Source organism: Gymnodraco acuticeps, unplaced genomic scaffold (assembly GCF_902827175.1).
Source record: "Gymnodraco acuticeps unplaced genomic scaffold, fGymAcu1.1, whole genome shotgun sequence".
Classification (NCBI taxonomy): Eukaryota; Metazoa; Chordata; class Actinopteri; order Perciformes; family Bathydraconidae; genus Gymnodraco; species Gymnodraco acuticeps.
The window spans coordinates 1-22,846 of NW_022992162.1; the positions used below are offsets into that span (position 1 = coordinate 1).

The following is a 22,846-nucleotide window of genomic DNA, read 5'->3' on the forward strand; positions in this document are numbered from 1 at the left end:
CGGGCATGGTTTCCATGGTTGCCCTTCTGTTTATTTTCCACGGTGGATTTAGCAGCAGAGGTTAGGAGAGGCAGGGCTTTTTTTCTCTCCGCCAGCAGCAGCTGATCTCTCTCTCCTGTCCGATTAGACTTAATTCACGTTTATGACCATATCGATCAGATCTAGCTAGTTCTAGCTAATGATATGCCTGAGTGTCAAAGGACACCTAAACAATAAGCCACATTTTGACCTGAGAATTTTAGATTTCAGCTAACGCAAACTCTGCCGTGCAGGGGGGTTCTGCTGGAGGCACCTGCTGGGTGCACGGTCCTGCGAGATACCGGGACCTGGCTCAAACACTCGGAAAACTGTTGTTGTTGTTGGCGAAACATCAGCAATGACGCGGGTGACACGGGGGTGAGCAAGAGAGGTGGGGAGAGGCGGGGCTATTGCGTCATCAGAAAATGATCATATATAGGGCGTAGACACGGAGCCGTGTGGCCCCCCAGAGCGTTTCGTCCGCAGATCTACCCACCGTGGGACCCGTTATCGTTCTCTGCGTTCCCCTGTCGGCCTCGTGTGGCCGAACCGTCTATCTGATAGAGAACTGTAGCGGATACGACCGTTACCGTTCTCGTGTGGCTCCAGCCTTAATGTCTCAAGCAAGAATCTGAATGTGATTTTCATACTGGGCAGAAATGAATAAAAGCCATTAGCTGCATGGATTAGAAAGAAAACCTGTATAATATGCTTTTAAAAATAGTCAACATAAGTGCAAATTGTACATGATTTGTAGTTAAAAGATTTGCAACACACTGTTACAACAGCCTTTTAACATTAAAATATTTCTTCATAATGCACAGAGAGTTAGAAGAGAGTGAGATAACAACACTCCTGTTTGAAGCCAGATGACAGAGAGACTAATAAAGGGACATTTTGGGAGTCAAATCTTTAGGAAACAATTAAGTATTTGACAGTGTTGTCCAATATCCAAATCACCGAAATATTGACATTACCTTTTAAGTGTCTGGTACAGGAAAACAAATGTGTCTAAGTTCCTTTTTTTACCAGACATTTACCTGTCCTTAAATCCTTAAAGTGGACGCACAGTGATCCCAGGACACAGTTCTCACTCGTCCTACTCCCTAAAAAGAAAAGCTCAAAGCGTTCAGGTTTTGACATGTTTCAGGGTTCCAGAAAGGAAAATAAAGCGGACAATAAAAGGGTTTAGCGTTCGGACCCTTTTCTTTGGAAACACCTGGGGATTTCACACAGTCACCGAGAGTTTTTTTCTGCAAGCACGTAAAAGCTAATGGTCCAAAGTACTGTAATTACAGAAATAAAGCATCCAGTGAACTGCACACAGGCAGGAGAGATGGTTGTCATACACCTACACTTCCCTCGCCATCATTGACTTCCACAGTTACACACCCGAGGCATCGCAATCCATCAAATGAGGCCTTTTGAGGATGTGACATTTTCTATACATGGCCATTTGTCAAACATTCACATTACAGACGGCGGAAAGAGTCCTCGTATCGGAGCACACGATGCCACCCACAGAGGAGCAGGAAATATATCCTCCCGACAAGGGTTTTGGGTGTTTCGTGATAGCGTTCGGTGACGTTTTGAGGACTTCCTGTGTCTAATTGTCTTGTAAAAAACGCAGGAAGTCTGACCTCATGATCCTCGGGGTCATGAGAGGTCAGAAAAGTCCATACAAGGACTTCAGTCTATTGGCGATGCTCCAAAAAGTCACATTTCAGTCGATTATGTAGATTTATTTGAGTGTTTTTCCTCAGCATACAGTGTTTGGCAAGTACATACAGTAGTTCTTCATCACCCTTTGCGTTTTCCTCTCAATTTCTGAGTCTATTCCCGCCCAGTTTTCCTCTCTCAGGTGCAGCATTCCCGTTCCACGCGGCAGAAGAACTGGGATTGAGTGGGCAGGGAAGTGGAGGTGGAAGGGTCGGAGGAGGAGGAGGAGGAGTAGAGACGTTGGTGTTGGTGGTGGAGGAGGAGGAGGGGAGGAGGAGAGGAGCGAGGGGTAAGGCTCATCTTCTCGATGTTGACGTAAGTGGTGTTGAGCAGGACGTAGTGCTCGCCGCTGAAGCTGGAGAAGATGGAGGAGATCCGGGCCACGAGGTCGGAGAAGGAGGGGCGGCGCTCCGGCTTCGGGTGCCAGCACTCCACCATCACCGTGTATCTGAGGGAGGAAGAGGAGAGGCGTCTTTTACTGGTTCTCACATTTCATACTAAATAAGGCAAATCTCACACAATCTTTGGGAATGTCATGAATATACATTTTAGAATATTATGCTACAATTGTAGAAATCCTGGGATACGTAACACTGCTTAAAAGAGAGGTTTATATACTGGAAATGATCATTGTACATGCACCTAGTATACCTTGCAATAGTTTTTCCACCATGTCTTAAAGGTCTCCTATTATACTGTTTTTCATCAATATATCACAGGTCTCAGATATATCCAGAGCCTGTCTCTGATTGGCTGAAACACCAAAACAAGTCATTGCAGCATTACCCATAATCCCCTCTGTTTCAGCCCTGTTTCCAAAGTGCTGATTCTCTGTCTGTTACTTTAGATGAAAATAAGGAGCCCCTCCCCACGCCCCTCTGAGGGAGGATTTGGTTACAAATAACTCAATGGAGCTCTAGGAGAAGATTCAGGTGATAGGGGGGGGGGGGGGGGTTACCTTGGGTTGGTGATTGGCTAATGGTTACACAAGACAAAACATCTTTATGACATCATAAAGGTGGGCTAAAATCTGATCAGCTCATTTTCAGAGAGGGTTTTTATAGAAATGGATCAAAAAGAAGAGAGAATCTTTGCTCCTGAAACTTTCAGAGTCTCTTTACACAGAGGGGACACATGTTGATGTAGAAGAGACATGGAGAAGAGGGGGACACATGTTGATGTAGAGAGAGACATGAAGAAGAGGGGACACCATGTTGATGTAGAAGAGACATGAAGAAGAGGGGGACACATGTTGATGTAGAAGATACATGAAGAAGAGGGGACACATGTTGATGTAGAAGAGACATGAAGAAGAGGGGACACATGTTGATGTAGAAGAGACATGAAGAAGAGGGGACACATGTTGATGTAGAAGAGACATGAAGAAGAGGGGACACATGTTGATGTAGAAAGACATGAAGAAGAGGGGACACATGTTGATGTAGAAGAGACATGAAGAAGAGGGGACACATGTTGATGTAGAAGAGACATGAAGAAGGGGGACACATGTTGATGAGAAGAGACATAAGGAAGAGGGGACACATGTTGATGTAGAAGAGACATGAAGAAGAGGGGACACATGTTGATGTAGAAGAGACATGAAGAAGAGGGGACACATGTTGATGTAGAAGAGACATGAAGAAGAGGGACACATGTTGATGTAGAAGAGACATGAAGAAGAGGGGACACATGTTGATATGAAGAGACATGAAGAAGAGGGGACACATGTTGATGTAGAAGAGACATGAAGAAGAGGGGACACATGTTGATGAGAAGAGACATGAAGAGAGGGGACACATGTTGATGTAGAAGAGACATGAAGAAGAGGGGACACATGTTGATGTAGAAGAGACATGAAGAAGAGGGGACACATGTTGATGTAGAAGAGACATGAAGAAGAGGGGACACATGTTGATGTAGAAGAGACATGAAGAAGAGGGGACACATGTTGATGTAGAAGAGACATGAAGAAGAGGGGACACATGTTGATGTAGAAGAGACATGAAGAAGAGGGGACACATGTTGATGTAGAAGAGACATGAAGAAGAGGAGACACATGTTGATGTAGAAGAGACATGAAGAAGAGGGGACACATGTTGATGTAGAAGAGACATGAAGAAGAGGGGACACATGTTGATGTAGAAGAGACATGAAGAAGATGGGACACATGTTGATGTAGAAGAGACATGAAGAAGAGGGGACACATGTTGATGTAGAAGAGACATGAAGAAGAGGGGACACATGTTGATGTAGAAGAGACATGAAGAAGAGGGGACACATGTTGATGTAGAAGAGACATGAAGAAGAGGGGACACATGTTGATGTAGAAAGAGACATGGAGAAGAGGGGACAATGTTGATGTAGAAGAGACATGAAGAAGAGGGGACACATGTTGATGTAGAAGAGACATGAAGAAGAGGGGACACATGTTGATGTAGAAGGAGACATGAAAGAAGAGGGGAACACATGTTGATGTCGAAGAGACATGAAAGAAGAGGGGAACACATTGTTGATGTAGAATAGACATGAAGAAGAGGGGACACATGTTGATGTAGAGAGACATGAAGAAGAAGGGACACATGTTGATGTAGAAGAGACATGAAGAAGAGGGGACACATGTTGATGTAGAAAGAGACATGAAGAGAGGTGGACACATGTTGATGTAGAAGAGACATGAAGAAGATGGGACACATGGTGATGTAGAAGAGACATGAAGAAGAAGGGACAACATGTTGATGTAGAAGAGACATGGAGAAGAGGGGACACATGTGATGTAGAAGAAACATGAAGAAGAGGGGACACATGTTGATGTAGAAGGAGACATGAAGAAGAGGGGACACATGTGTATGTAGATGAGACATGAAGAAGAGGGGACACATGTTGATGTAGAAGAGACATGAAGAAGAGGGGACACATGTTGATGTAGAAGAGACATGAAGAAGAGGGGACACATGTTGATGTAGAAGAGACATGAAGAAGAGGGGACAACATGTTGATGTAGAAGAGACATGAAGAAGAGGGGACATCATGTTTGATGTAGAAGAGACATGAAGAAGAGGGGACACATGTTGATGTAGAAGAGACATGAAGAAGAGGGGACACATGGTGATGTAGAAGAGACATGAAGAAGAGGGGACACATGTTGATGTAGAAGAGACATGAAGAAGAGGGGGACACATGTTGATGTAGATGAGACATGAAGAAGAGGGGACACATGTTGATGTAGATGAGACATGAAGAAGAGGGGACACATGTTGATGTAGAAAAGACATGAAGAAGAGGGGACACGTGTTGATGTAGATGAGACCTTCATGCAATAACCAACCACACAACAATTATCCACTTTTTCAATACTGAACCAGAAAGGCTGCATCTTGTATGCTAGAATACATATTATAAGTTAATTTCAGCACACACTCACAAACGCACCGTACGTTGTCCTCCTTCACGGTGTTAGGCACCTTCATTTAATATATCTAACAACTATCAACGTGTGTCAGGGAAAACTTTCACACCATCAATCCTTCATTTTTATCAAAATGGCAACAAAACTCTCGACCCTTGCCTCTAAATTATTATCATTTGATATTATTTTTTCTTCTTCTTCCTCTGCTATCTTATTATTGTTAAAAGGAAGCAGATTGGCCCCCCGTTGCCAACACCTCCGAAGTAATCTGTGCAGCGACCGCTATCACCGAAACGCCCCGAGAATATCAGCGGAGAAGAATTGCGGGAATGTTTGCAGACGTGCACCCCCCCCCCCCATCTGATGTCTCTGTTTAATTTACAGCTTGGGAACTTCTGCCTCCCTCACCTGAACACTCCCACTCCTCTCACATTTCCACTGTGTGCGGCAGAGACCCTCCTGTTATTCGGAGCTGATGACATCACACTGACTTTAATGGATGAAGACCGTTCAGTGTGTGAGTGAGGGGAAGGGTCTGCTGTTCCGACACTTTACTGTGACTTAAAGGGACATTTCTTTAAATAAGTGTATGTTTTTCTTCTGTTGTCTATCCATCATGACTTTGAATATATTTGCAGAATTTTCATTATCAGGATGATTATGGAAACACTCAGGGAAGGGAAGTACTGCCTGATTAAAGAATACAAGGATTTACAATTAATATCTACAAATATCTACTTTATTAATGCAGGTAGACGCTATGATTACCTCATTTAGGATTGACAATTAGATGGATTTACATATATGTATACCGACACATACAAATAATTGTTTCTTCCAAGATGTAAGGTTAAGGGACTCTGGTTTATTAAGTGCAATTTTTAAAGAGGCCCTATTATGCTCAAGTATTTCCAGGTTCAAATGAGTATTTAGTGTTTCTACTGTCTCCATGCTTTAATGTTCAAAAAGCTCTTTATCGGGCTAATATCGTACATCCAGATATTTTAGCTGGGACAATCAGGACACCACATCTTCATATCGTCCCAAGACTCGTAGTAGAGGTATTTCATGCATAGAGACTGTAACCAAGGTTCAGTTCAGAGCTACCTGTACATCTGAAATAGTTGAATTAATCATGTCAGGACATTTTACCGGCACGAATCCAAAACCCAGAAACAAAGGTGACCTCATCCCTACTACCAAGGCAACCAAAATACACAAATCATAACGAAACATGCTCCACTGGTATTGGATTCCCCTCTGAAACTGTCTCTTTGTTTGGCGGTGAAGCAGAGAAATGACTTCTATCCGACCCCCAGCTGTGATGAGGCGCTCCACAGTGAGAGTGTTTCTGAGTGTTTCTACAGCAGATGATGGATGATCTGAACCCGAGTGGATTTTATTTACGACTTCCATTGCTTATACAGCCCCCCTGCTGCCCTCCTGATGTGTTTGAGTGCAGCTCTACAGTATATCACTCACACTAACTGAGCCGGGGGAGGTGAATGACAGGTGTATGTTTATAAATGTGTGTGTCTGTGTGTGTGTGTGCACTCACAGGGCGTCGGGGCAGAACTCGGGCTGCAGCAGCCTCCTCCCCTGCAGGAGGAAGATGGTGATGTCGAAGGAGTTCACGTCCGAGTACGGAGGAGCTCCTCGGGTCATCAGTTCCCATAGCAACACGCCAAACGACCACTGTAATAAAGACAAGGACATTAACTTTCAATATTGTCCGTAAAGCACACTTTTGTTCTTGTAAGTTCACAGGTATTGAGTGAGATTGATAACACTATAAACACAACATGTGTCTGTCTTTAAAAAGGTCTTAAGACAGCCGTTGAATACTTGATTCTGATTGGTCAATTTGGACATTCAGCGGTCTGCTATTGGTCGCTCTGATTATAATATTTATATATATTCATAATTGTCCTTAAAGCACACTTTTGTTCTTGTAAGTTCACAGGTATTGAGTGAGATTGATAACACTACAAACAAGTTTTTATCTGTGTGTTTTTTAAAAAGGGCTCAAGACAGCAGTTATGTTATGTGTTACAAAGCTAAGTTGAATACTTGATTCTGATTGGTCGATTTGGACATTTAGCAGTCTGTTATTGGTCAATAGCAGACTGCTGCTAAAGACGCTCTGATTAGGAGACTTTGTGCAGTCATATCAATCTGCAGAAAGAAGTCCGGTCATGTTAACATCCTGCATCCGAAAAAACCATGGAATATATTTTGGAATAGTCACTTTTATATTTGTGGAGAGCACAACACTTTGGATTCATGATTTCTAAACTGATTAAACCACATATGCACAATTAAAAGTACATTAATACAAACCCATAAACACACAGCAGACACAAAAGCACACACAAAAGCAAATAGGCACAGACACTTAACATACATTCACTTTCTCCAACTCTAGAAGATACATATTGTAGTTGTTGTGTTGTATGGATGCATTGAATTGAACGTGGTTACGTGATATGTGTCGTGATGTAAACTCGTCCTCACCACGTCAGACTTGGGGGTGAACTTGTGTGTCTGCAGACTCTCCAGAGCCATCCACTTGACGGGCAGCTTCACTCCGCTCTTGTTGTGAACGCTGTAATATTCTTTATCGTAAACGTCTCGAGCCAGCCCGAAGTCTGCCACCTTCACCGTGTAGCTCTCATCCAGCCTGTCAGCGGAAATAAATCAATACATTTACTTTAGTGGCTTTTTAAGAACTGATTTCTCTTTATTTGACCGCGGGTTATTGTTGAATACGGTCTATAAAGTAATACAAATCAATCTGAGGTTTGAAATAGCTACACGATAGCGAGTGATAGCACGAAGTAGCTAAGAAAAGCAGGTCCCATGTACCTTCCCTCAGAGCGCTCTATATCTCAACAGTGGTCCTCAAACCTTATCAAACACTCTCCTCCTCCTGCATTCCTTAATTTAAGATTGTCTTTCTACTTGCCTCCTCCATTTCTTCTTATCAAAAATTAAACAAGTGAGTTTCCAGAATCATACCATTAAATTAAAGTGATTTTAAATAAAAGTTAATGAGAAAATGGTCAATGTTGTCTTTGTTTCTTTCCACTTTGTTTTCCATTTAACAATTATTATTGTTCTCACATTGTTCAGGTTCATATCTCTTCTATTCACACAAGTGGTTTTCACTTAACTGAGTCTTGATGTCTTTCTACTGGGCTTATTTCGTTCTTGTTTCTTCCTATTTAGGTCTCATCTCCTGTATACATAATACACATTTAACATTGAATGAATAGATGTTAACTCACATGCAGTTTCTGGCAGCGAGGTCTCTGTGCACAAACTTCTTGGAGGCCAGATACTCCATCCCTCTGGCCACCTGCAGCCCGAAGCCCATCAGGTCCTTCACTGTGGGGTTCTGGGGAGGGGGGAAGAACCGTCAGGGGGCTTTAAATGACTTTATTTCAACATGTGCTGCGTTAAATAACTTATTCAGGACCTACTGGACATCTCAGATGCAATTGTGACAGGACAAATATGATACAGTAATACCCTGTTACAAAATGCAGGGCATAGCAAACCCTGCTATGATGTTAGAATATATGATAAGGTACAAAAGATAATTTATTACACTACACATACTAGGATGAACTATAGGTTTCATGATTGAAAATTATAGTAAAGTAGTTTCATATAGAAATAAAACAGATAATTAACTTAAAATAATACAGGCGCTGAGGCACTAGTTAGCAGATCTTACGCAGGTCCAGACAAGATTCTCCATTTGTGCAGTTTATTCCGATAACAAAGTACAACGAACAGGTTTCCTATATCCCTTCTCCTTAAGCCGTTCCTATGGCTTTCCCTTGTGTAGCTTGAAACACCCTGGTAAAAAACCGTTTGCCTACTAGTGCTCTGGCTCCCACCACCACCTGTCTCCAATATATACAATTACACCAGGTGCTCTAATCACCCAGTGCCCAAAACATGCCTTCAAAATAAAAGCATAGAAACTACTTTAACTCATGAAGTCAACTAAGAATACATATAAATAAATGATAATAATAGACACTATAAACAGCAAGAAAATAAATGTTAAACTATTAAATAATATAAAGAGATATATATAGCTCCAACAGTAGTTTATATTTACTTGTTTGTATTAGTATTTAAAACAATGTGAAAGTGTTCTACCAGATAGTCTTAATGTAGCATCCTGAGATCGATTGCTTTTGTCTAACACCACCTTCATTAGTAAGACAATCAGTGTTTTGCACACCATTTCATAGTCACACAATTACTCCACAGTGTGCATCTCTATATTTGTTATAGCCACTTTATATATTATATATTAAAAGCTTTTTTCTTGTATTGTCAACATTATACTGTCTGTTATGTGTGATCGCGCCATCGGGAATGTTTGGAATTTCTCTGTGTAGTGACGATAAAGGGAATCTATCTATCTTAAATATGAATTGCAGGACCCCGCAGAGTGCATGCATGTATCTGTGGTACGTACGTGTCCCTCGTCGCGGATGAAGTTGCGCAGGTCTCCGTGCTTCATGTAGGGCAGTACCACCAGGGGGGAGCCCACCGGAGGAAGGCAGATCCCCAGCAGAGAGAGCACGTTGGGGTGGGAGAAGTCCTTCATGATGATCCCCTCCTTCAGGAACTGGGACACCTCCTCCAGGTCCGTGATGCCTTTAGAGATCATGAGAGAAGAGCATTGACTTTCTGTGGATGAGGAAACAGTCGGCATATACAACATGGATGGGAAAGATCGAAAAAGTGGACAAAATGGGACACCCCTCCAGATCTGAGATTACATTGATAAAAAATGGAACAAAACATTTTTGTAGATGATAGTTATATGAATACCTTGATATGAAAAAAGACGATTAGGAGAAGTACATTTCAAACTTGCAGGGAATGTAATGGTAAAACATGTGTGAAAAGAACACCATCCACAGTGAATCTGTAAGAGGGGGATTCTTGCCATTCATTGTTTTTCTATATTATTATCTGTATGTCGGTGCCATCTTCTTAAAATGTGTATTAGTTTGAAAGCAAGTAAAGGACAAAGTGCTGTTGATGATTTGGGGATTTTTTTGAGGTACAGTATTTCTAAAAATATATTTCAGACTCAAGTGGAGTGGACAATCCTTCCTGAATGTCCTCACCCCGACCTGACCCCCATTTTGCAGATTGCCTCTCTGCCTCGGCTGTAATCTGATTACTCTCTTCATCTGAGGCTCGACCCCAAAGACGGAAAAGAGATGACATCTGATTTCAGAGCCTCAATCTGTTCACTAAAAATGACATCATTGCTGTGCGGATGCTCCATCATGCACTCCTCATTGTGGAAGTACTGTCTACAAAAGAGGTGATTTGTCCTTAAAGAAAATGTATTTACGCGTGCGCCATATGATGGAAATGTTAATATTCTTGGGCGATTATCATACACTTGTCACTGAGGAAGTACTGTCTACATACGCGAGGTGTCGTTAAACCAAAACCCCAAAGATTATTTTGTTTATCCGGTTGATTTTCCTTAGGTTTCAACAATCAAACATATTACATTACATGTTAGACGCTTTTATCCAAAGCGACTTACATTCAATACTGTGGACAATCCCCACAGGAGCAATTTGGGGTGAAGTATCTCAGGGACATGCTGACTGCAGTGGGGTTTGAACCTGTGAGCCCCTGATACCAACACATACGCACAAGCCACTGCGCCACACGCCTCCCTACATATAAAGAATGGCTTTTCCCTCGTAGAAAAATGTGTATACCTTTGTTCCGGGGCCTAATCACCTCTCCAATAAATACCAAATCACCTGGTGCATCAAGAAGAAGCACTAAAAACGACTCAAATTAGCCAAAACTTATGATCAAATTACTATATACAAACCAGCAAGACAATACATAACACTATTAAGTTATACAAACCATAACCAGCTCCAAAACAATCCATATTCAACTATGTATCTTAGTAAAAAGCATCACTTTCAGATATAACAAAAGACCCAGTGACACGGAGAAATCACTAAACCTAATAAAAAGGTCCCAAATCCCAGAGGACAGGACCCCTGCAGTTAGACCTAACCCCCCCTCCCTCTCCATATCATAGCAGCATCAATCTCCCTGGTCATGTGACAGGTTACACGATTAGAGGAGACCCTAATGCCGTCCTCGCCATCGGACCCTCGTTCATCACCATCCGCCCAGAGAGGATGAGATGAGACCCTTAATGCTATTGGAGCGTTGTGATATCCTGCATTAAGTATGGACATTTATTGTGATGTAGGAGGAGGTGGATGTGTTTGGACAAGGAGAAGGTGTGTTGTGAGGGTTAGGGTTACTAAAGAAAAAACAATGTGAAATGTCACTGAAGGAGGACTTTGGGTAAATCTTAGCTTAGATTTGACATAACGACGGCTTTGGATGCAGTTATCAAATTGAAAGCATTTTTAAGATCCAGAGGCAAATACAGCAACATACTGTAAGTTAGTTATACTTAAAATCAGTTCCTGAGCAAAAAACTACCCCCACAATTGTAACTGCAGGTATTTAAAGGTCCCATGTCGTGGCCATTTCTACTGATCATAATTCCATTGTTGAGGTACACTAAAATAAATTCCTGCCCCCCCCCCCCTCTCTGTGAGCCCAGTGGCCGTCTGCGAGACAGCGAGACACAGCGAAACCCAGCCCGAAACACACACACACCCGCAGCCTGGCTGGGAGTTTGTGTGCGTGCTCAGGCTGAGTTCCGCGGTGTCTCGCTGTCTCGCCGACCCCACACCAGTGAGCCAGCTCACAGTGTCCCGCTCCTCGCAGCAGTGAGCCTCGCAACGTCCCGCCGAGTGTGTGTGTGTGTGAGGAAGTCCGCGGATTGGTCCAAATGTAACGGCTCCGCAGATTGGTCCATTTGGACAAATCTGCGGGGCCGTTACGTTACGTCACTATACCCGAAATACGTCACTGTACCCAGGAAGAAAAAGAGAAATGTCCAACGAGGCGTTCTGGGGCAGCATAGACAGGTATTTTCTGTGTTAGAGTTTTACTCGCTACAGGGTGTACTTTGAGGGTTTGTGACTGCAGACCGTTTACATGCAGAAAAAGCTTCATAACACAAGGGGACGGGTGATAACCGGAAAAGCATGACATGGGACCTTTAAGACATCTTAAAACAATGTAGTTACCATATGTATATTTACAAATCGACCTATGGGTACAAATAAAATAACCTGAATCTGATATTTGAACATGTGTGCATGGTATTGCAGAGCATAACAGTTTCCGGGAAATGTGTCTGCTTTCAATCTGCGTACTGTTCCAGATTTGAACATAAGGTCCTGTCATCTAAGTATGTATGGGAACCAGAACTAAAACAGGCTTTGAGATACAAAACACACAAAGAACCTGCATGGTGATTGTCAGAACATGTCCGCCTATCTTTAGGAATGAAGTTAATATTGGACCATTGCCACAGATAGATGTGAAGCAGATCATTTCAGAGAAGCAACACAATATCACAGTTTAGAGGAAAAAGGGTCAATTTCCTTATTTTCGAAAAGGCGTGTGGCTGAATCTACTTTGTGCAATGCATTGCTTTTTTATGCTGCTGCAACATAAAAATGGCCCAAATTGGGATAAATAAAGTACCTCTTATCTTATCTATTTCTTTTTTGTATATATATATATCTTGGCAACATTTAGAAAGACATTAAAACCCCAAAATGTCCCTGGTAAAACGGCCAAATATCTTGTACTGAAAAGGAGTTATGGATGCAAATGTGTGACATTAATATTGTTTTGAGGCAAAGCATTGCAGAAAAACAGCACACTCTATAAGTTTAGAAGACTAAGTGTCACTTTGCCTTATTTCTAAAGGCGTTGGTTGAACTTTGGATAACAAAGCCTTTACGTGTGATCAGACTGGGAACCTTGAAGATTCTCTGTTTATTTTTGCACAATTCTACCTCTTTCAAATCTGCACAACTCTCCAACTTTTAAATGTCTATTTTGTTATATTATAGTATTCCATCATACTCTTCCTGTATTTCATATTTGTATATATCTTGGCAACATTTCTTTTATCACAAAACGTCTTTAGAAAGACACTAAACCCCTTTATTTCCCCAGTAAAACGGACAAATATCTTCTACTGACAAGGAGTTATTCATGAATGCAGTACACCAAATCACACTGCATCAGTTTAGAGGACTTAAGGCGCATTTCCACTGCAGGGCCTAGCACGGCTTAGTACGGTATAGTTAGGCCTTGATAGGCCAGGCTCACTTTATGCTGCGTTTCCATTACAGTTTAGTAGCAGGGGTAGTAACTATAGTAACGCAGTGTAGCCGGAGCCGTGACGTCATCTTCAATGCGAAACACAGAAAAACAACACAGCCGTTAGCTGTTAGCACTCAGAGCTCACAGCTCCTCATATCTGTTAAGAAACTAGACACAAGTTAAACAAGTACAAACCACAGACTGTCTGTGTCATGGTGAATACAGTCGCTGGTTTATTTATGTTTGTAGGCCGTTGTTGTGAGTGTGGACGGTCGGAGCATATAATGCGTTAGCTTAGCCAAGCTCCATTTAGAAAACACGCATTTTAAAAGGTTTTTCTCTGCCGTCTGTCTGCAGACTGGTCAAAGCATTAATTCATGGTTTTTACTAACCGGTATCAGTATGTTGTTACTTCGGCATCATTTTGAAACGTGTATTACAATTAAATCACGGTCAAATATGTTCATTGTGTTGTAGTTGTAGCCCCCTTGCCAGCGATTCTCTCAGTTTAGCATACTCAGCCCGGTTGTTGGCCCGGTAAGAACCTCGGTTTTGGAGGGCCAGAAAAAAGGTGAAAAAGTAGCCCGGAACTACCCCTAGTGGACATTTAAAAAAAAAAATGTATTTAACTTTTATTTAACCAGATAAAAGCATTGAGATGGAATCTCATTTGCAATGCTGACCTGGCCAAGAAGGCAGCAACGTTACACATAACAACACAAACATATAAAATACAGAGAACATAACTAAGAAAACAAAAGACAAAAAAGCAGTCACTACATTGTGCACATTTAGGACAGTAAGAAAGGTGCACTACTTATTACTGCAAGAGCAGCTGGTGGTAAGGACCTCAGACAACTTCAATTTAAAAACATGCTATTGAGACAAGTGCCCTCAGTTTGAGGCTTGATTGAAGGTCATTCCAAGACCAAGGACCATAATAAAAAAGACTCCTTTTCCCAGCCTCAGTCCGCACAGCAGGACAGCTGAGGTTGTAAGAGTCACAAACTGGAGCAAATCTGGCACATATGTACAGTGGAAGCTTTCCTAAAATGGCTTTATACATGAATAAAAACCAATGCTGCATCCTACGCATAGTAAGTGAGGACCATCCAGTTAGGCTATACAGTGTGCAATGATGAGTCCTATCGGGTGCATTTGATATATATCGCAGTGCAGCATGGTCGAGTGGGTCAAGTTTGGCCAAAACAGTAGGACAGGCAAATCTATAGATTGTATCACTGTAGTGCAGCTGGGACAGGAATAAGCCAGAGACCAACCTTTTACGGGAAGAAGTTTAAAAACAACATTTAAGTCTGTAAAGGAAGCCAAGAGTGAATTTCAATTTCTTTGTTAGAACTTTAATATGGTGTTTGAAGTTGAGATTACTGTCCAACCAGAAGACAAGATATTTGTAGGTATCGACAAACTCAACAGAGACGCCATCAAGGGTGTCAATGGAGAGGCAAGAGGACGCTGACTTGGGAGCAAAAAGCATTGCTTTGGTTTTCTTACTGTTCAAAAGCAGTTTGGAATCAAGAAGCGCATGCTGCAGCGTGATCCAATCAGATTTTAAATTGGAAACGGCCAAAGGAGCACATGAGAAGGAGCACATGAGTATACAATAGTGTCATCAGCATACATATGATAGGTAGAAAATTACATCTGATTACAAATATTGTTTACTTATAATAAAAAGAGCAAAGGCCCCAAAATAGAGCCCTGTGGAACTCCCTTCTTCAAAGTGACAGGGTCAGAGACAGTACTACCCCAACCTGACGCATTGAGTACGGTCGGTTAGATAACTCTGAAACCAGCAAATGGCATTATGACCGAAACGAGACATCAACATAACATTAGACATAATGCAAAAAACATAATGGAAAAGCAAAGGGTTTGGCACGGCACGCTTAAACAGTGCTGCGCGCTGCAGTGGAAATACGCCATAAGTGTCACTTTCATTCTTTCTAAATGCATTGGCAGGATATTTCCCACGTGCAGCGTGTTGAGAAAGATACTTATCTCCCACATTCCCCCAGTAAAACGGCCAAATATCTTGTAGTGAAAAGGAGTTATGGATGCAAATGTGTGCAATGTATATTCGTTTGCAAAAAGACAGAACACTGTACAGTATAAGCTTGAAAGAATAGGTGTCACTTCCATTGTTTCTAAAGGCATTGGCGGGATATTTCCCCACGTTCAGGGGTTGTACTCACGGTTCAGAGACTTGACGGCGCAGTGCTGCTTCTGCCCGTCCGGCTCCATCAGCGTTCCGTGGAAAACGCATCCGAAGTGCCCTGCAGGTCACAACACGACGCGTTACTCACAGTTAGTCAGCAGCAGGGAATTCAGCAAGCTCCTGTTCAAACCTTAGGAGACCTTTCCAAAGACGTTCTTAATCACCCAGCGGAAAATACACCTCTCTGAAAGAGGTGCGACACATGAGATGCAGCACGTTCAGACATAGCAGGTGTACGAAAGAAGACAGGATCAAATCACACTTCAGGATGTTAAACAACTATTTTTTTTTTTTTTTTAAACGGAAGGTACCGTTCCTAGGAATTCATATTTAATGTTTTGGGTGGGAACTTTTGCACCGCATCTCTAACGATGAATGTTGAACAGTAACGACGTACATTTACTCAAGTACAAAGTATTTCTCTTCCCTGTTGCTTTCTATTTCTAATCCACTACATTTTCAGAGATCAATAATAATAATAATACATAATAATAGATTTATTTTGTAAGCGCTTTTACAGGTGCTCAAAGTCGCTTTACAGAGATAGTGAAAAAACAAAAGCGACAAATAAATATAGTTAAAGTCACAATACAATCAAGCAAAAACAATCACACATTAAAAGCCAGATTGAGGAGGTGAGGTTTTGTGAGTTTTTTGAAGGTGGTGAGGTCAGTGCAGTCTCTGATCAATATTATTATATATGTACATTTTACTGCATATTATTACAAATTAAAACATGTTTAGGTTAAGTTAACCCTTGCTGTTACCGTTCATACGGGTACATTTTGACCCATCATTTATCTCAGTCCAAAACACTCAAAAATAATGACTATCATCCAAATATTGTTTTAACTACATCACAACTAACTTATTATGCATTCATAACCGTACAATCCTGTTGTAATTGTATGGCCCCAAAAAACATTACACCACATATTTAAGTAAAACATGTGATTCAATTCACTCATATTTCCTATGGTGAAATGGATCATTGTTATCTGACTATAATAGACTCATATTAGAATACAATCTCCCCCAAAAGGTTTTAAATTATTGTTCTAGTGGATGAAGGGGGCGGGGGAGGGGTGTCTAAAGTCAAAGATGAATCTTTATTGGGCCAAATTTGACCCGAGTCACCCAAAACAATTCTGCTGGGTCTCCCCAGACCCCAACACCAAATTATACACTTTTTTTTTTTTCAGACTTGGCTAAAATGGTCAAAATCAGTATTGTAGTGTTTATATAGCTGTTGTGGAGGATATCATGAAGCCTTGTTCCGATACAAAAAACTAGAGCGTAGTTATTATATAATTGTAACTTGAAACGGGTCACGGGAGACCCGAACACAACATAAGGGTTAAGTTAAGTATTTTAACTTTTGGTGAAATACCAGGCAGCTAATATATAGTAAATTAAATAAGCTACTTCTTTACACTTAAAGAATATACACAATCATACATAACGAAGAAACTACAGCTTGTACATTTATTTGCACAAATTGAGAGTTCCTGAAAACCAGATTCTAATAATTTAATATGCGAACAATGGCCAATAAAATTCAATCTGATTCTAATCACATTTCCCTTTCTGTTTACTGTACTCAGAGTTTCTCAGCCTTGTCTCTAAATGGAAGCAGCTGCATGGCACCATGTTGATGAGGAAGACACTGCGGGCCCTTTTCAGATATTGTGTAATCAGACTTTTATTTATGTCCATTGTTCTTGACAGAGATTCAGATTATGCATTGGCTCCACGATCACAGAAGTTCCAGTAATCAGATAAGAACCATTCCATCTTCCCATTACTGACGCATTTAGAGCAGAAGGAGGGGATTTAAGACGCAGAGAAACGTTAAAACAAGTCTCTATGTGTATCTGTGTGTGATTTGTCTGTTTTTTACACTTTTTCACAACTAATTCATACGGTGGCAATCAGATGCAAATGCGTTACAACAGTCAAAAACACTTCCATTAGGAGGAACGCGCTGAAGCTGTCACGGTGTGTGAAGCAGGTAGGACCCAAATGCAGATTAAAGTGAAAGTTCCTTTATTTCAAGGCTAGGTGATAACAAAGACAAAACAGAACACTCACCGACGAACTAGTCATGACAAAAGACAAACCGACAAAGACAGACAGAAAAACCAGAACTTAAATACACACAAGACTAATCACACAAACAAGACACAAGTGAGGAGGGAGGAGAAAACACAGGTGAACACAATCGGGTAAATTAGACACACCAGGGAAACTAACGACCGGGAACCACAGACAGATTTAAACAAGACACAACGCCGACAGAAACAGGCAAGACAGGAAGTGAAGACCTTTCAACATAAAACATGAAACAAGACAAGACAAAACATCATAAAGACAGATCGTGACAGTACCCCCCCCCTCAAGGGACGGATCCCAGACGTCCCAAAAAAAACCCCACAAAAGTCCAAAACCTCAAGCAGGGTGGGTGGAGGGGGTCCGGAGGAGGGACGTATCCCTAGGCCACCAGGGTGGGTGGAGGGGGTCAGGAGGACGGGACTGAGCTGACCGCCCAGAGGCACAGCAGAGGACCAGGAAGGGATCTCGGGCGGACGGCCCGGGGGCAAGGCAGAGTTCAAAAAGGGGGATTCGGGCGGACGGCCCGGGGGCAAGGCAGAGTCTAAGGTGGGGGACTCGGGCGGCCGAGCATGAGGGTGAAGGCAGCGGCAGGAAGAGTCAGGGGGCCGGGCTCGAGGACGAGGGCAGCGGCAGGAAGAGTCAGGGGGCCGGGATCGTGGGCGAAGACCACGGCTCACAGAGGGCCGGGATCGAGGGCAAAGACCGCGGCTCTCAGGGGGCCGGGCTCGAGGGCGAAGACCACGGCTCACAGAGGGTCGGGATCGAGGGCGAAGACCGCGGCTCGCAGGGGGCCGGGCTCGAGGGCGAAGACCAGAGAGCTCCGGAGGCCGGGCAGGAAGGCGCTGACTGGCCAGCGCAGGACCCGGTGTCGGCCGGACAGGAACCGGAGCTGGTGGGACAGGCCTCGGCAGGATCCCCCACGGAAGAGGACCAGGACACGGGATTGGCAGGACCCCCGGCGAGACAGAGGATGGCGGGGCCTCCAACGGAACAGGACAAGCGGTTGGTAGGACCCCCGGCAGGAGAGTAGTCGGCGGGGCCTCCAATGGCACAGGACAAAGGGTTGGCAGGACCCCCGGCAGGAGAGTAGTCGGCGGGGCCTCCAACGGCACAGGACAAAGGGTTGGCAGGACCCCCGGCAGGAGAGTAGACGGCGGGACCTCCAACGAGACAGGACATAGGGTTGGCAGGACCCCCGGCAGGAGAGTAGTCGGCGGGGCCTCCAACGGCACAGGATAACGGGTTGGCAGGACCCCCGGCAGGAGAGTAGTCGGCGGGACCTCCAACGAGACAGTACAAGGAGCTGGCAGGACCCCCGGTAGGAGAGTAGACGGCGGGACCTCCAACGGGACAGACATACGATTGGTAGGACCCCCGGCAGAGGAGTAGTCGACGGGGCCTCCAACGGGACAGGACATGGAGTTGGCAGGACCCCCAGCGGAACCTCCAACGGACCAGGACATTGGGTAGGGACTTGAGACGTGACTCGAGAGGGGACTCGAGAGGAGACTCGAGAGGGGAACCAAGGGGGAACTCGAGAGGGGACTGGAGAGGGAACTGGAGAGGAGACTTGAGAGGGGACTCGAGAAGGGACTGGAGAGAAGACTAGAGAGGGGACTCGAGAGGGGACTCGAGAGGGGACTGGAGAGGGGACTGGAGAGGGAACTGGAGAGGGGACTGGAGAGGGGACTGGAGAGGGGACTGGAGAGGGGACTCGAGAGGGGACTGGAGAGGGGACTCGAGAGGGGACTCGAGAGGGGACCCGAGAGGGAACTGGAGAGGGGACTCGGGTAGGAACTGGAGAGTGGACTCGGGTAGGAACTTGAGAGGGGACTCGGGTAGGAACTTGAGAGGGACTTGAGAGGGAACTTGTGTCGGTCGGTACGCCGACAGGACACGGGGAGCTGGCGTCAGCTGGGGAGCCAGCAGGAGACGAGGTGCTGGAGTCGGCCGGTACGCCGACAAGACTCGGGGAGCTGGTGTTGGCTGGAGAGCCAACAGGAGACGAGGTGCTGGAGTCGGCCGGTACGCCGACAAGACTCGGGGAGCTGGCGTCGGCTAGGGAGCCAGCAGGAGACGAGGTGCTGGAGTCGGGACCATGACTGCTGGAGCCGGTACTTGAGCCGGAACCATGGCTGTATGGGCCTGCTCTGGTGCAGGGACCACAGTTGTAAGATCCAGTTCTGGAGCCGGAAACATGGCTGTAAGGTCCGGAGCTGAAGCCTGGATCATGGCTGTGTGGGCCGGTTTTGGAGCCGGAAACATGGCTGCTGGGGCCGGCACTGGAGCCGGAACCATGGCTGCTGGGCAAGGAACCGGAACACGGATCCATGACTGTGTGGGGTGGTACTGGAGCACGGAACCATGGCTGCTGGGTCCGGCACTGTAGCCGGAAACCATGGCTGTTGGGGCCTGTACTGGAGCCGGAACCATGGCTGCTGGGGCTCGGGCTGCTAGCCTGGCCTTGCGACGACTCCTCTTAGCAGCCTCCTGAATACTCCGTGGACCTCCATAAGCCTGACGAGTTCCGGAATACGAGTCCTGGACAGGAGCAGGAACTGGGGCAGAAGCACGGGTAGACTTCAGGCGGAACCCACCAAGGCGTATGGTGCCAGGTTGGGAATTGGGAGACAGGGAGCTAGCATGCCTGGAATCACATGCTTGAAAGAAGTCCAAAATCCAGTCAGGTAAAAACTCAACAAAACATGGTTTCTCTGCTGCCAACCAGAGCGCCTCTACCAGAGCGGCCCTCTTCTGCCGAACACTGGACGCTCCCTTCCACCAATCGAAGCAGCAAGCCAGATAGAAGGTTAAATGCTGTAATTCAACCTCCCATGGATCATCTGCTGGGTCCATTTTGTGGTCGGTTCGTTCTGTCACGGTGTGTGAAGCAGGTAGGACCCAAATGCAGATTAAAGTGAAAGTTCCTTTATTTCAAGGCTAGGTGATAACAAAGACAAAACAGAACACTCACTGACGAACTAGTCATGACAAAAGACGAACCAACAAAGACAGACAGAAAAACCAGAACTTAAATACACACAAGACTAATCACAGAAACAAGACACAGGTGAGGAGGGAGGAGAAAACACAGGGACACCAGGTGAACACAATCGGGTAATCAGACACACCAGGGAAACTAACGACCGGGAACCACAGACAGATTTAAACAAGACACAACGCAGACAGAAACAGGCAAGACAGGAAGTGAAGACCTTTCAACATAAAACATGAAACAAGACAAGACAAAACACCATAAAGACAGATCGTGACAGAAGCTTCAAAAACAATGCATGTAAAAAAACACAAATGTGCCAAAACTCATGCAGATTAAGAAACATCTTGACTTAACAGCACATGCAGCATCTAGAAAACATTCCAGCATTCACCGACTTGACGAAACGTGAGCAGCGTTTATCAAAAGCTCTGCAAACACAAAACGCTGCAAGAAACTCAAAGCTTGCAGCGTTTTGTTGATGCAGCGCTTGTAAACTATTGTAGCCTTTCTAATACGTCACACACGTACATTGAACCATGAATGAAAGCTTCAACACTATAGAGAACCGCAGTGACGCGTCCTCGAACCCGGAAGTAAGTTAGCCTTTTTACCACGTCCAGTTCCTTCGATAAAAAGCAATGGGATTTCTCCATAGGACTTTAGAAAATAGCTCCAACTAAGGTCTGTGGTTGAGACACATGGAAGAGACGGGTCACGTTTTGTTCTACGACATTAAATCCATCAGCAGAGACCCCACTGGTGATTTATGAAGAGTTTACGAGTCTGAAAAACGATGGTTGTTACCAAGTGGCTGAATAGGACTACAGAAGTTGTGGAGGCCGTTTTACGTCATTACGCCGAACACGTAAACACTCCTCTAAGTTAGTTTCTGTTCTGCTTGAAAGCAAGTCCCTGCCTCCTGCAGAGTGTTCAAACAAACGCTTCAACTCGTACCATTTAGAATCTGTATGTTTGAATATGGATCTTAAGTTGGCGTGACGTTGAAGCAGCGACCCTGCGGTAGTTCCTTTATAGCATAACGTTAGCATTTTGCTTCTGGCGACTAGATTTATGATTCGACAATCATAAAAGTAGGATAGACATGTGGAGATTATCCGGCTGAACAAAACGTGATCCGTCTCTTAAATGTGTTTCAACCACAGACCTGATTTCCAGCTATTTTCCAAAACCCTATGGAGAATTTGCATTGGTTTTCGACGAAGGAACTGGAAGGAGTTCACTTCCGGGTTTTAGGACGCTGTGGTTCTCTATATGCTGGGAACTTAAACCCCAAACGTGTAACCACCAGTCTATGGTAACCACTTATATCTGCTAAAGTTGTTGTTTTGGGAATATTGTATGATGGTGTGTGTAAAAATGTTTAAACGCAATGCATAAGTGAGAATGTAACTTCTTATAACGGTGTGCACATGTACAAATGTGTCTTTGAGTGTGTATATATAGGTATATACATATTTGCATACATATTTTTATATACTGTATATTTGTTTTTGTATTTGGGATTGTGGGAAACGGTATTTCGATCTCTCTGTCAGAACACAAACTGGAAGATTGACTTTGACTTAAGTTGTTGTTTTGGGAATATTGCATGATGGTGTGTGTGTGTGTGAAAATGTTCAAATGCAATCAAAAAGCGAGAATTTGACTTCGTAATAATGGATTTCTCTTCCCCCGTTTCTGTGGATTTCTTTGAAAATATTTCCTTGAAACCCCAAAACAAACATTTTCTACTTACAAATTCAAGTTTGGAGCAGACGGGGGTCATTTCATATTGTCCTTTTAGCCTTTTAAGAGAAACACTCCAACAGCTCGTTTGTAAAATAGTACATTTAACCCTTGTGTGCATGTTTTTTGCTTGTTTTCACACATTTCACAGCTCATTCTGATTTCTTGAGTTACCCACAGCCTCACAGTAAATCTCCCCCGTAGTAACCCAGTATGGAGCTTCATTCATTAAATAACCCACGAGCTAATAGCCGATGCCAAACCCTCTTGAGTTATTGTGCATTTTATTGAATTATTTCTCTTAAGACATGAGGGCTTGCCCGAGCCTGAG

The 22,846-nt window shown here is 43.9% G+C and overlaps 1 protein-coding gene across 1 annotated transcript in view; it reads right to left on the bottom strand.

The window, feature by feature from the left end:
• Positions 1-9: 9 nt before the first annotated feature.
• The window catches only part of met (MET proto-oncogene, receptor tyrosine kinase), a 105,569-nt gene continuing 82,732 nt past the window's right edge, over positions 10-22,846 (bottom strand). Inside the window, exons 16-21 of the mRNA XM_034204589.1 lie at positions 15,637-15,717; positions 9,642-9,823; positions 8,431-8,540; positions 7,658-7,823; positions 6,702-6,838; positions 10-2,185 (exon numbers count right to left, since the gene is read on the bottom strand). Coding sequence (XP_034060480.1) covers positions 1,876-2,185; positions 6,702-6,838; positions 7,658-7,823; positions 8,431-8,540; positions 9,642-9,823; positions 15,637-15,717 — 986 coding nt within the window. The 3' untranslated portion in view covers positions 10-1,875. The remainder of the gene's footprint in view (positions 2,186-6,701; positions 6,839-7,657; positions 7,824-8,430; positions 8,541-9,641; positions 9,824-15,636; positions 15,718-22,846) is intronic.